Source organism: Podarcis cretensis, assembly GCF_951804945.1.
Source record: "Podarcis cretensis genome assembly, chromosome: 16".
Taxonomy (NCBI): Eukaryota; Metazoa; Chordata; class Lepidosauria; order Squamata; family Lacertidae; genus Podarcis; species Podarcis cretensis.
In genome coordinates, this window is record NC_137186.1 from 20,670,024 (window position 1) to 20,684,780 (window position 14,757).

Genomic DNA, 14,757 nt, shown 5'->3' on the forward strand with positions numbered 1-14,757 from the left:
ATTTGCTGCATTATAATCTTGGAAGCAGAGTGCTGATAAGCAAAAGGCCGGTGCTGGTGTGTGTGTCTCAATGCCCAGTCTCAATAAAGCCCCTTCTAAGCACTATTTCAATTTCTGATATCACTTAGATAAGGCTCCAGCTTCTGTCGATAAAACCACTGTGCTTTGTCTATGACCTCCTGACCTTGAGTAAATGCTATGCCAGTAGCCACCCCCCCACCCCCTACTCTATTGGAAAAAATGGGAATAAGATGGACCAGTAACAGGCAGGAAGGAAAGGAACACAGTGGGATGCGGGTTCAACCACCTGAACAGCTTCACTAGACATGTCCTGGAGCAGTGAAGGCATTTTTAAGGTGTTTCCCCGCTCGTAGGGCATGCTGAGGTCCTGATTCGTTTCCAATAAAATCATGAGTCCATGCTCTCTTTTTTTAAGATCACCAGTTTTGTTTTACCTCCCTGGGTTGCTAATGAGCAAATACGGACCCTGATTAGCTGACTGAAATTAACAATTGTGATGTGTTTCCTCACGTTCTAAACTCCCACTCACGGATAGAGCGGCACATGCTGCAAGCAGAATTGATTCGCATCGGCTTCCTAAACCAGAATCAATAAGCAATTCTGGTGCTGCTGGTCTTGGTGACTAGGGAGAGCAGAATACAATCAGGTTTATTAAAAATAACACATTTCACTGTTCTGAGAAGGAGCTTTTGCTTAAGACTTAACAAAGGTCAACCTTTCTCTTTCTCTTTCTCTCTCTCTGCACAGGTTTTCCACCAAGTATTGGATGTCTCAGACATGCACTGTCTGTGGGAAAGGAATGTTGTTTGGACTGAAATGTAAAAACTGCAAGTACGTCTATCTTCCTCCCTCTCCCTCCATCTTTCAAATATAAGTAATTATTATTGTTTTTCATGGCGGGCAAAATACACAACTGTGAGAACATAGAAAAGAGCCCACCCCAACTCCCTTCCCCTCCGTAACATGTCCAAGTGATCCAAGAAGCAAGGAAAAGAACTGCAGCAATGAAACAAAAGATCCCAGTCATCTAAATAATAGTTCAAAAGTACAAATAAAGATGAGACATTAAATAGCAATTATGAATTCCAAATTGAAGCTTGTTGAGCCAGCGGATTAACATATTCCTTGATGCATACATATGTAATAAAAGCAAAGTAGTTCTTAATGAGTTTGCTTGGTTAAGAAATGCCATGACAGACCCTGAGTTTGTGTGCAAGATTTTCCATGTAGGCTACATGCCAGCCTTCTTGATATCAACAGGGGACTGACTGAAGGACATATGCCTCTTTTTTATTGCAGCATTTTGTATCCCACTTTCCCTCCAAGATACGTGGTTTCCTGCCTCCACATTTCATCCTCACAGCAACCCTACAGTAGCATGGCTATCAGGTTGCTCTCACACATACAGTCTGAGTAGACAAAGGGCCACTGCAGTTCCAAATGATAGCTCAAGGTTGTGTGCATGGTTCTTCCCTTCCATTTTACCTTCACAACAACCCTGAGAGGTAGGTTAGGTAGAGAGTTAGCAATTGGGCCAAGGTCCCCCGAGTGGGGATTTCAAACCCGACAGTCTAACTACTATACCATACAGTGGTACCTCAGGTTACATACGCTTCAGGTTACAGACTCCGCTAACCCAGAAATAGTGCTTCAGGTTAAGAACTTTGCTTCAGGATGAGAACAGAAATCGTGCTCCGGCAGTGCGGCGGCAGCAGGAGGCCCCATTTGCTAAAGTGGTGCTTCAGATTAAGAACAGTTTCAGGTTAAGTACAGACCTCCAGAACGAATTAAGTACTTAACCTGAGGTACCACTGTACTGGCTAATAAGAACAATGATGATGCAATGGGCGCCTATATATTATATACTGTATATATAATATCTTTATTGCCCCAAAGGTCCAAGCACTGCTCGGGGAATAAGTAGCTGATTACTGGCTTCCTTCCAGCTTTCAAATAGTTAAAGAGACAGAGAGAAAAATAATTTAGGCAGAGTCAGCCGACCCTTTGGTCAGGTGGGGCATGGAGGTACTTATGCAGAATAGTTACAGCTGTTTTTGAGACACCATAGAAAAGACTGAGGAGGCTGCATCATACTGAGTCAAATCTATTGGTCCAAATCACTGTTGTGTACACGGATTGATAACAGCTCTCCGGGTTTTAGACAGGGGACATTCCCAGCCCGGACACTGAGGTCCAGTTCTGAGGTTCCTCTGGCGGTTCCCTCACTGTGAGAAGTGAAATTACAGAGAACCAGGCAGAGGGCCTTGTTGGTAGTGGTGCCTGCCCTGTGGAGCGCCCTCCCATCAGATGTCAAATAGTTAAAGAGTTAAACAATGATATGACTTTCCATAGACATCTGAAGACAGCCCTGTACTGGGAAGTTTTTAATGTCCGATGTTTTGTTGTGTGTTTTTTAAATTCTATTGGAAGCCGCCCAGAGTGGCTGGGGCAACCCATCAGATTTATTAATAAAAACATAATAAAACATCAAACATTAAAAACTTACAGATATGGGGCTGCCTTCAGATGTCTTCTAAAAGTTGCGTAGTTCTTTATTTCTTTGACATCTGACGGGAGGGAGTTCCACAGGGCGGGTGCTACTACTGAGAAGGCCCTCTGCCTGGTTCCCTGTAACTTCACTTCTTGCAATGAGGGAATTGCCAGAAGGCCCTCGGAGCTCGACCTCAGTGTCCGGGCTGAACGATGGTGGTGGAGACGCTCCTTCAGGTATTATTATTATATTATTATTATTCTACCTGGTGATGCCAGCTGGGATTGAACCTGGGACCCAGCGGCGTAGCGTGGGTTGTCAGCACCTGGGGCAAAGCAAGTAATTAGCGCCCCCTAACCCGGGGCAAGGCAAGTAATTTGCGCCCCTAGCCCCTAACCTGTTGCTGCTGCCAGCTTCTTCTTGCTGCTGCCTGGGCTGGTCGGGTGTAGTTCTCTCCCGCGCTCAGCGCTGTGCTGGGCGGCCGCTGCACTGTCCCTCCCCCAGATAGTCCCTCCCTCGCTCTCTCTCCGCTGCGCAACGCAACGCATGCCTGGCACCCTCCTCCTCCACAGTGGGAGGCGACCCGGCAGCTCGGATTGGATTCGCACAGCCAGCACTGCAGTGAGAGAGAGTGAGTGAGCCAGGTAGAGGCAGAGAGCTGCAAGCGCGAGCGCCCCCCCAAATGTTGTGCCCGGTGCGGATGGCCCCCCTGCACCCCCCACGCTACGCCACTGCTGGGACCTTCTGTGTGCAAAACAGATACTCTGACCACTGAGCTACAGCCCTTCCTAGTCCAAACTGTGGTTCTCAAAGTGCTCTTGTCTCTCCTGTCTCTTAGGCTAAAGTGCCACAACAAATGTACCAAAGAGGCCCCGCCATGTCACCTGCTGATCATCCACCGTGGAGGTAAGGGCAGCTACCGCCGTGTCTCTGAGATCTTCCGCCTGATTTGTAGCCCAGGACAGAGCAAGACAGTTGCCTTTCGTAGCTCTTTCTTTCTTTCTTCTTCAAACGCCGAGCCAGGTACATATCTCCTCTGGGCACTCCCAGGCCTGCTCTTCTCCTTTGCTTCGCTCCTTCCTCTTTTCTTGCCTGCAGTGATCATGGCAGGGGGATGCGATGAGGGTCCTGAGTCTGGGCCCTGGATCTTTTAACCCTTTCCTTCCCATTTTCTTTCTTTCTTTCTTTCTTTCTTTCTTTCTTTCTTTCTTTCTTTCTTTCTTTCTTTTTAAAAACTGTTATTTCATTTGCTCATGTAGGGATGTAGGAAGCCGCCTAATACTGGGTCCATCTAGCTCAGTATTTTCTACACAGACCACAGGCAGCAGATTTCCTAGGATTTCAAGCAGAGGTGTTCCCCAGCCCTACCTGGAGACACTGGGGATTGAACCTATGACTTTCTCTGTGTGCAAAGCAGATGGTCCACCACTGAGCCACAGCCCTTCTTTATACTGAGTCAGGCCACTGGGCCATCTAACTTAATATGGTCACCACTACAGACCTTCCAAGTGTCCCTGTTTTCTAGGGACAGTTTTGGATTTACAGAAGCCATCCTGGTTTCTGATTTGATCCCAGAATGCCCCACTTTTACTTAGGACGTCCCTAATTTAATTGGAGAAATGTTGCAGGCCATGCAGTTATGCAATCCCCGAGCCAAGGAGATCAGAAACTATACAACCTTTAGAAGACATATGCAGGCAGCCCTGTAGAGTCGTACCTCAAAAGTCAAACGGAATCCGTTCCGGAAGTCCGTTTGACTTCCAAAACGTCCGGAAACCAAAGTGCAGCTTCTGATTGGCAGCAGAAAGCTCCTGCAGCCAATCAGAAGCCGCGGAACCTCCGTCGGACATTTGGGTTCCAAAGAACGTTCGCAAACTGGAACACTCACTTCCGGGTTTGCGTCGTTCAGGAGCCAAAACGTCCGAGTACCAAGGCATTCGGGATCCATGGTATGACTGTATTAGGAAGTTTGTTTAAAAAAATGCTAATGTTTTATTATGCTTTATATATGTTGGAAGTCACCCAGAGTGGCTGGGGCAACCTAGTCAGATGGCTGGGGAATAATAATAATAATAATAATAATAATAATGGAATAGGACGTCCCTATTTTCATCAGAGAAATGTTGGAGTGTATGCACTAACTGGCAGTGGCTTTCCAGGGTCTCAAGCAAGAACCTTTCCCATCCCTCCTGGGAGATACCAGGATCTGAACCAGCAACCTTTGGCATTCAAAGCAGACCCCCCTGCCCCTGAGCTATGACTTTTAGTGCATTGTTCTGGGGATTGTGAACCAGATTGGTTTGGACCATCCCTGCCTCCCACCACACGGAGGAGCAGTGCAGGCGGATGGATGCTGACATGAGCACGGCTTCATGCAAAAAGCTCCCTTAGCTGTAGGAGACCACTTCATGCATATGAAGAGGAGGCCTCCCAGGCCCCAGGAGGAAGCCTTTCTTGCCGGAAGATGGCTTTGCCTTTTCATTAAAGCGTTCCCCATGCCAAAGTGATTACCTGGAGGGGGACCATTTGGAAATCCAGAATCAGAAATGTGCATTTCATTTAGCTCTAATGAGGCTCCTGCTGCTTGATGCTTGCTAAATACACCTGCACTGGGAGAACACTTGATTTTTTTTGCTAAATGCTTTTAATGAGTTACTTATTTGTGCCTAATTGTAAGGCTTCTGCATCCGGAAACGAAAAGGCAGAGAAGAGTCAAGTGAACTCTTTGGTATAGCCGTCCAGGAAAAGGAAAGGCGTTGGCTATAATCATTTAGGTTATCAATGGCAAATTAATTATTTGCAATAGTCAGAATCTGGGGTTCACAATATCTCCCTAAATCCCACCGTAAGTCACAGAAAAGATAGAAGAAAGCATCACTTTCCATCCTGACCCATAGTTGCTGCATGCAGCACTATTTCCATTTTGTTACCATTTGACCCAACGATAATGACATTATTTGTCTCGCTGTCTGCTGGAGCTGATTTTTAAAAAATAAAAAATGTAATTATGTTATTCCACCCTGTTCATTTTGATGCAAAGGAAGCACAATGCAGCGGGGGGGGGGGTTAGTCATAAAAATCCTATGATGGGTAGATGAGGCCTTCATAATGCAATCACTGGGGGCTATACAGTCAGTAATAATAATAATAATAATAATAATAATAATAATAATAATAATAATAATAATAACAATAATAATTTATTTATACCCTGCCCATCTGGCTGGGTTTCTTCAGCCACTCTGGGCAGCTCCCAACAGAATATTAAAACATGATAAAACATCAAACATTAAAAACTTCCCTAAACAGGGCTGCCTTCAGATGTCTCCTAAAAGTCAAATAGTTGTTTATTTCCTTGACATCTGATGGGAGGGTGTTCCACACGGAGGGTGCCACTACCGAGGAGGGTCTCTGCCTCACTCCCTGTAACCTCATTTCTCGCAGTGAGGGAACCGCCAGAAGGCCCTCGGAGCTGGACCTCAGTGTCTGGGCAGAACGACGGGGGTAGAGACGCTCCTTCAGGTATACTGGGCTGAAACCGTTTAGGGCTTTAAAGATCAGCACCAACACTTTGAATTGTGCTCGGAAACGTACTGGGAGTCAATGTAGGTCTTTCAGGACTGCTGTTATATGACAGAGTCTTTTCAGTGGTGGTTCCCCAGTTGTGGAATGCCCTCCCTATTGAGTTGTGCCTGTTTCATCATTACTAACTTTCAGGTGGAATTTGAGAATGTTCCTGTTTACCCAGACATTTGTTGGCGGAAGAATACTGTTCCTGGCATCCATAAGATCATTGGATGGAAGAAATTTTCTTTAAAAAGATTAAACTGATAACTGTAACTGATTTTAGATGTTCTTAATTGTACTTGTTTTTAGAATGTTTTGATCTGTCTACGAATGTTTTTGCATTCTTCTTTGTTTTAAATCGTACATTTGCTTGCCACCCTGGGCTCTTTGGGGAGGGAGGGTGGGATATAAATTCAATCCATCAATCAATCAATAAAATAATTACATATCATTAGCAGACTGAAAGTAACAACAGTGAATAGTAATCATATCCACTGGATAAATTTCTGTTTCAGACATGGGACAAACAAAAAACAAAAAAATGAGCATCATCCATTTCTCTTATACTGTATTGTTCCTGTAGGAATTCTCAGACATCTCTAGCCATGGAGCACTGAATGAATACTCTAGTTGTTCAGACAAAGGCTCTGTTTGAACAGGAAGTAATTATACTACTTCCTGGTTGGGTGAGGGAACCACTGCTTAGGTGGGAATATCTTTGGTGGAACAGGAATCAGAGCAAAGGAACATAAAAGGATGAGGGGCTACGGGGGAATAAGGAACCTGTAGCACTGTGGGTTACACCACAGAGCCTAGGATTTGCCGATCAGAAGGTTGGCGGTTCGAATCCCCACGATGGGGTGAGCTCCCGTTGTTCGGTCCCTCCTCCTGCCAACCTAGCAGTTTGAAAGCACGTCAAAGTGCAAGTAGATAAATAGGTACTGCTCCGGCGGGAAGGTAAACAGCATTTCCGTGCACTGCTCTGGTTCGACAGAAGTGGCTTAGTCATGCTGGCCACATGACCCGGAAGCTGTACGCCAGCTTCCTCTGCCAATAAAGCAAGATGAGTGCCGCAACCCCAGAGTTGGCCACGACTGGACCTAATGGTCAGGGGTCCCTTTACCTTTACCTTTACCTTTACCTTACAGTGGTACCTTGGGTTACAGACGCTTCAGGTTACAGACTCCGCTAACCCAGAAATAGTACCTCGAGTTAAGAACTTTGCTTCAGGATGAAAACAGAAATTGCGCAGTGGTGGTGCAGTGGCAGCGGGAGGCCCCATTAGCTAAAGTGGTACCTCAGGTTAAGAACAGTTTCAGGTTAAGAATGGACCTCCGGAACGAATTAAGTTCTTAAGCAGAGGTATCACTGTATTGTGACACTCAAGGGATGGGTAGAATGAATGAGACATTTGGAAGTAATTACAACAAGCTTAAAGTGATGGTGGGAAGAGATTTAGCCGGGCTTGAGCATTGCTTACAAATAGCCCCTGTATAACCAGCAGTGCAAGGGATAAGAAACCAGGTCCCAGCACGGATCTGTGACTGGCTGGAAAGATGGAGAAAAAATATTTGGCACTCAGCGGTCAAACTTCACAATGGAGGCTGCAGTGCTCCAGCAGCCCGTATTGGGTAACTTGAGCACTTGACATATTAATTAACCATCTGGAAAGGGCAGCCCATTGAGCCGGTGGTGCAGAAATTGATTTGTGATGGCGAAGGTCATAACAGCTTGTAAAATGTTGCAAAGAAAGGAAATCGCGTGTCTCAGTGTGTGGCAACCAAATGGTGGAGGGAATTTGGTTCCACGTTGGTAAAGGGCAACAGAAACACAGGCCGGGAGGAAATGCTCTAGAGTGTACATGTATAATGGATATGATCCAGAGTGCTTCTCTTTCTCTGAAAGAGGATTGCTCTTGTGAGTTAAGGATGTGGACCGATGTGCAAAGTGAAACTGGCTGGCAAGGGAGAGGGTCAAGCAAAGCCAGCTGACCCAACTGTAAGCAGAAGTTGGGCAGAAAGGGGAGTGCAGAAATGAAGGGCAAGGGAGGCACAAAATGCAGCCATCCAGAGCAACAGGCTTGATTCTTGGCTGGGAGCGAGACAGGAGCGATAGCTCAGTCGGTAGACCATGAGGCTCTTAACTTCAGGGTTGTGGGTTCGAGCCCCACGTTGGGCAAAGGATTCCTGCATTGCAGGGGGTTGGGCAAGATGACCCATGTGGTCCCTTCAAACTCTAAAATTCTCTGCAGTTCCAACTCTTACAATCATGATTCCATGATTCTATGATGGATAAAAAGGAATGCAAGTACAGGAGGGAATCTTGTTCAGACAAGGCTAAAGAACAGAGAAGAAGCTAGAGGGATCAGAAGAAAGTTAAGCTACACAAAGGGGAGGAGGGCAGGGCAATGAATGCTGGCTATAACTTGCAGCTCCTTCAAGAGCCAAAAAACATTTCCTGTGATAAGGTCCCTGCCCTTCCTTGGAGCTAGGGACCTACCAGGAGCCCCACAAAGTAAGCGAGTGCTGTGGGCCTCTGAGGTTTCTCGTGATAAGGGGAAAACGCTCCAGAGTAGTTTAGCAATCACTTTTTCCAGGAAACTCTGGGAATTGTAGCTCTGGGAGGCGCCCTAACAACTCTCAGCACCCTTAACAAGCAACAGCCCTCAGGATTCTTTGGGGAGGGGGGAAGCCACGACTGTTTAAAGTAGCAACAGAGTGCTTTAGATGTATGCTGTGAACGTGGCCTAAGTCAAAAGAAGGGGATGGGCCAGCTCTCCTCAGCCCCAGCCAGCATGGCTAATGGAATGATGGGAGTTGGAGTCCAACCACACCTGGAGGGCTGGAGCTTTCTCTACCCCTCATATGAGTAGTTAGGCACAGGGGAAGTTTAGCTTCTCATTTGGGTTTGAACTCATAAGCTCTAGGAGCTTCAAAGGAAGCTGCTCTTTAGATATGTGGATTAAGTGCAAAATTAAAACCTTGATCTTTCTCTTTCTCTATTTTTCTCTCCATCCCCTCCACCCCACCCCACCCTATCTCTCCATCTCTCCCCCCTCTCTCCTCTCTCTCTCTCTGTCTCTCTCTCTCTCTTTTTGATCCAGCAAGGTTAGTCCGGACAGAATCTGTGCCATGTGATATTAACAACCCACTGAGGAAGCCCCCCAGATACTCGGACATGCATGTCAGCCAGACGCTTCCCAAAACCAACAAAATCAACAAGGTGAGATGTTGCAGAGTTGCTTTGGTGGGACTGGAGTGACTGCAAGCCAGTCACACTGGAAGCCCCAGGGAGTCAACAGCTCCATGGTAGAGCACAGAGCTTTGTATGCTGAAAGTCAGAAGTGGCTGGTGCCCATTGGGATTGGTGGGGCAGAAACTGGGACACTGACAGTGGGTGGCTCCAGTGCCAATGATAGGCAGAGCCAGAGCCACTGCCAGTCAGTGTAGACAATACTAAGCTAGATGGACCCAATGGTCAGTCTCAGTATAAAACTATGTTTCTATGTTTCCATCAGTGGAACTGCTGGAGAAATGGGAGGGGGGGGGAGAGAGACCCTTCCTTGCTTGCCATGGAAACAAGTGCTCTGTAATGAAAATGAATTGTGGTGGGGAGGGGAGGAAATTGGCACAGGGTTTTTTTCTGCTTTGAAAAATAGCATCCCCCAGTTTACTTGCTGGTCTGTTCAGCCATCTGCTGGGCCAGAACTTTGCAGATGGCTTCTTGGGTTTCCAGGCATATCTGCCAATTCAAATCTCAAAGGGGCTGGTATACATTTCAGCAAATCTGGTCAAGGCTAAGTAGAAACCTGTTTTGGAAGGGGGTGGGTGAGGTTGGGACAGGCGTTTTTAAGCAGCAAGCTGGTTCAACAGCAGCAGAAGCTGTCAAGCCGAGAGATGAACGAATAATGTTGCATTGCAGTGGGCACTCCTAAGACCTTGGAGAGCTGCTGCCAGCCAGGGGAGGCAGACTGGGCTTCATGAACAAATAGTCTGACTGGGTAGATGACATCCCACCCCAGCTTTAACAGATAGCCAGAAATGTAGTGGTACATGGGAGCTGAAGACCTGTCTTATTTCTGCAGCAAGGTCCCTGTCTCCTCCAACCTAGAGCTGCACACTCAGCATTTCAAATCATTCAGATGAAGACTTCTCACCCGTTGTGCTGATTTGAGCCAATCAGGTTGAAAGGTGGCTAGTCAGCCACTGAGGGTTGGCTCCTAGGGTCCTTCCAGGGAAGAACACAGAGGAACTGCTCTCTCTGCTTCAAAGCTAAGCATTGTGGAACACCCAAAGCATAAGGTGCTTTAGCTTCAAAAGAATGGTGTGCAAGTTTTGTTATGTACAGTGGAACTTCAAGGGTGACACAGCTTAGGTAGGTCACTTGGAAAGAAGATTTTGGAGCACTCCAAATCCTTTGCCCATTTACTTGCACAGAAAATAGTAGACCCAACTGAAAGGCAACACATAGAGATCTGTGCTGATCGTTGCAAGGCACCCCTAATTCCCCCCCCCTGCAGAATTATCAGATTATTGCATAATCTTATAAGGGGTTGTGGCTGAGAGAGGGTGTGGCTGTGATTTTGCCACTACACTACTCCACATCACCCCATCATCAAATTTGCTGATGTTCTCCAAAAATTCTAAATCAGAGAAGGGAAACCTGTGACCCTCCAGATGTAGCTAGATTCCAGTCACTATAGCATCTTTGACCCATGTCAGTGCTGGGTATATTGGAAGTTTTAGTCCAGCAATATTTGGACTAGTGTAGACAACAGAGTGGGCAACACAGACAAAGCTCTGGTATAAACACAACTTCTTACATCTCTGTGTTAACTCTTGAAGGAAGAGGGAAGCCTTTGGGTGAGCTCAAGAGCTTAATTTCTCTGAATCAAAGTTTTCACTCTGCTTTAAGGTAGGATGGTCAGACAGAAGAGACAAAACTTTGCCATGAGCATGATTTTTCATGTCAGTGCAATGGATATATTTTGGTCCTATTATTGAGTTGTAAACCCCAGATAAATGACTATTTATTTGTATAGAAACAAGAGCAAATTGAAGACAGCTGGCTACGACTAGAGGAGTGGAATTTTGTACTATAGTGTGGACTCCAATATCTGTGTGTTTTTGTGTGTGGATATGTCAATACCAATAGCAGCACTTTAAATATGGTCACACCAGCGCTTTAAATTGCCCCTGGACACTAACTAGGGAGTCAATGCAACTGTTACAGTATAGAATCCAAACAACATGTATTCTGAAAGGTGTGAGGAGGGAAGCAGTCATTTATGATATAGTCTAAATTGATATGTTTATGACATAACCTAAGGTGATTTGGTGAGGACCTGGTGTCATTATCATTAATTTGCATATATTTGCATTCTGCCAGTGTGCTTTTATCCCACCTCCCTACCCAACTTTTTGGCTAAATTCCGAATTCTCCCTTTAATTTCTAAAATGCGTTAAAGATTTAGAAATGAATGTATCTGAAAATTTAAACCAGCAATCATATGCAAACGTTTGCCCCACTCAGAGCACAGCTATTGAAATGGAGACAACTAATTTGAGATCCATTAATTTCAACAGGTGCAATCCTGTTTTGTTCGGCATTTTCTGTGGATGTCCTCCCACAAGGTCCTTTGCTTTTCAGAACTTGATGAAGAGCAAAGTTCAACATCTGAGAGGCAAAATTTAGTATCTTTTAGACCCCATCGAAATCTAGGTTCATGGCATTAGCATTTTCATTATGGGGGTGGAGATACCTGAAGGAGCGTCTCCACCCCCATCATTCTGCCCGGACGCTGAGGTCTAGTGCCGAGGGCTTTCTGGCGGTTCCCTCATTGCGAGAAGTAAAGCTACAGGGAACCAAGCAGAGGGCCTTCTCGGTAGTGGCGCCCGCCCTGTGGAACGCCCTTCCAGCAGATGTCAAAGCGATAAACAACTACCTGACATTCAGAAGACATCTTAATGCAGCCCTGTTCAGGGAAGTTTTTAACGTGTGATATTTTATTGTATTTTTGCTTTCTATGGAAGCCGCCCAGAGTGGCTGGGGAGGCCCAGCCAGATGGGCGGGGTATAAATAATAAATTATTATTATTATTATTATTATCCATTACAAGTTGAGTACAAGAAAGTACATTTTTCATTGCCTGCTGTGCCCTCCCTGCTCCCTCCCCCAGGCCCAGCATAAAAGAGCAAGCAAGAGGGATGGTGTGAAAGCGATTGTACGGCCGCAGATTAGTAACTTGATTTCACTAATGTGGGTTAGCAATAGAGGAAAAGCCAATTTATTCAGGTGTCATTTGAGCTGCCATTTCAGATGCTGTATGCGTACATGTATGTATGTATGGGATGTGGGTGGCGCTGTGGTCTAAACCACTGAGCCTAGGGCTTGCCGATCGGAAGGTTGGCGGTTCGAATCCCCGTGACGGGGTGAGCTCCTGTTGCTCAGTCCCGGCTCCTGCCAGTCTAGCAGTTCGAAAGCACGCCAGTGCAAGTAGATAAATAGGTACTGCTCCGGCAAGAAGGTAAATGACATTTCCATGCGCTGCTCTGGTTCTCCAGAAGCAGCTTAGTCATTCTGGCCACATGACCTCGAAAATCTGTCTGTAGACAAACGTCAGCTCCCTTGGCCAGTAAAGCGAGATGAGCACCGCAACCCCAGAGTCGTTCGCAACTGGACTTAACTGTCAGGGGTCCTTTACCTTTACCTTTTTATGCATACTTCAGGAATGACTGGTGTCCTTTGGTAGGGCAGAAGGCAGGAGAGGCCAACAGTAGGTGGCGCTAGAGCAAATGATAAGCAGAGCTGCAATCTATGACGGACATCTAATTCTAGTTTCGTCCCAATTCTCCCTACTGAGTTGCACAATGGGCAACACTCATTCTTAAGGAGGAAGAAGCTTGTGGCCAGGGCTACCCCCTGGACTGGTTGTAATTAAGAAGGCAGGTGGGATTGGAAGAATCAGGACTGAGGTTGGTGGGGCAGTGCCCCATTCACCCTAATGGACCAGCTTCCGCTGTGGATGACATGTCTTCTGAATCAGAAGTAGCCCATGTTTTGTCAAGTATGTGCTATAAGCCCAGTGCTGGCTGCTGCGGCTCACAGATAGAAACTGCTTGAACGTCTCCTCTGCTCAGAACGGAAGGGAGGGAGGGTGTTCAATCCAGGCATCCGATGAAACGCAGGCATGTTTAAGGAGGTGAGTTCAGTGAGTCAGTACTGAGCTGAGCACAAACAGCAAACAGTCTTTGGTGCATTGCCAATTTTCAAGGGGGTGTCTACTGAGACCTCTGGCAGTGGATGCCAGCGGGAACATTGGCACCTTGGATGCCAGCGGGAACATGGGCGCCTTGTTGCCAACCCTTGCTCTACCTGTTCCCTGTGTCTTCCTTTCCCTGTGTTAAAAGGAGCTGCTCTCCATTGACAGCCTCAAGCCTATTTCGGGGGGGGGGGGGGGCTGCAGTCCCTGCAGAGCCGCAATAAGAATGTGCAGCATTGTACAAAAATCCCATCTGTCTGCTTACCCTGAAGTGCCCTCTGTTGTCTCCGTAAAGTTAAATGGCCCATGAGGAATAATCAATGGAGAGTAACTTGAGCTGACTTGTGATTTCTCTGTGGGGAACAGGAGGCTGTTTCTTCCCCCCCAGCCACTCCTCCTCACCCCCAATGTTTGATGCTCACTCGGCTGCCTATGGGAGGGGATCGTTCCCAAGCTCAAGCTGGTGCTTTGCTGCACTGCTGAGAATCTTTTCCCACTCAGTGTCCAAGGTGGTCTGAGATCTCGCCAGCTACTAGTCACTTCGCTTATTGGTCCAGGATCCCATCTTGTGTGGCAAGAGCTCACATGCATGGACACTCACCAGTTGCGCTCTCACTGGTCTGTTCTTCCTCTTCCCGCAGGACCACATTCCGGTGCCCTACCAGCCTGATTCCAGCAGCAACCCCTCCTCGACGACGTCATCCACGCCCTCCTCACCAGCTCCGCCTCTGCCGCCCAGTGCCACACCGCCCTCTCCCCTACACCCCTCCCCGCAGTGCACGCGGCAGCAGAAGCAGTTCAACTTGCCAGGTATGTCCTGAGCTTTTGCTCTGAACCGCAGGAGCTGCCTGTCCACATCTCTGAAAGCAAGGTTCTTAATTTGCCCCTGCACATTGACCAAACAAGACCCCAGGAGGCTACGGATCTGTTTGGGAAGGTTTCATTTTTAAATACGTGAGCAGAGGACACCAGTGGATGCATTTCAGTTTACAAGAGATATATAAGCATTGTAGGATCACAGGGAAATCAACAGCACATCATGCCATAGCTCAGGGTTAGAACGTCCGCCTTGCAAGCAGAAGTCCGTAGCACCTCCATGCTGCCAGTCAGTGTAGACACTACTGAGCTAGATGGATTAGTGGTCTGACTTGGTATAAGCTTCCTATGTTCCTATCTGTTGCATAGGGGACACACACAGATTTCCTCCATCCTTAGACAATACTTACTTAGATCAGAGATGGGGAACCTGAGGCCTAGGGACCAAAAGTGGCCCTCCAGGCCTCTCTAGCTGGCCTACAGAATTATTCCCAGGCCACACCTCTTCTCCACAGGCCACACCCACCAGCAGCCTTGCTTCACACCTGTCTTGAGTGTTTTTTTGGAATGTGTCCTTGAACTCTGATCATCTTTCTTTCCT

At 46.9% G+C, this 14,757-nt stretch overlaps 1 protein-coding gene across 2 annotated transcripts in view; it reads left to right on the plus strand.

Moving 5' to 3' along the window:
- KSR2 (kinase suppressor of ras 2) overlaps window positions 1-14,757 on the plus strand; it is a gene marked incomplete at its 3' end in the record, with an annotated part of 188,118 nt that overhangs the window by 107,666 nt on the left and 65,695 nt on the right. The window contains exons 7-10 of one of the 2 annotated variants that reach the window (XM_079956588.1): window positions 769-852; window positions 3,351-3,418; window positions 9,183-9,301; window positions 13,982-14,150. In XM_079956588.1, coding sequence (XP_079812714.1) covers window positions 769-852; window positions 3,351-3,418; window positions 9,183-9,301; window positions 13,982-14,150 — 440 coding nt within the window. Of the gene's footprint in view, window positions 1-768; window positions 853-3,350; window positions 3,536-9,182; window positions 9,302-13,981; window positions 14,151-14,757 lie in introns of both variants that reach the window. The other variant, XM_079956587.1, reaches the window with a different exon arrangement.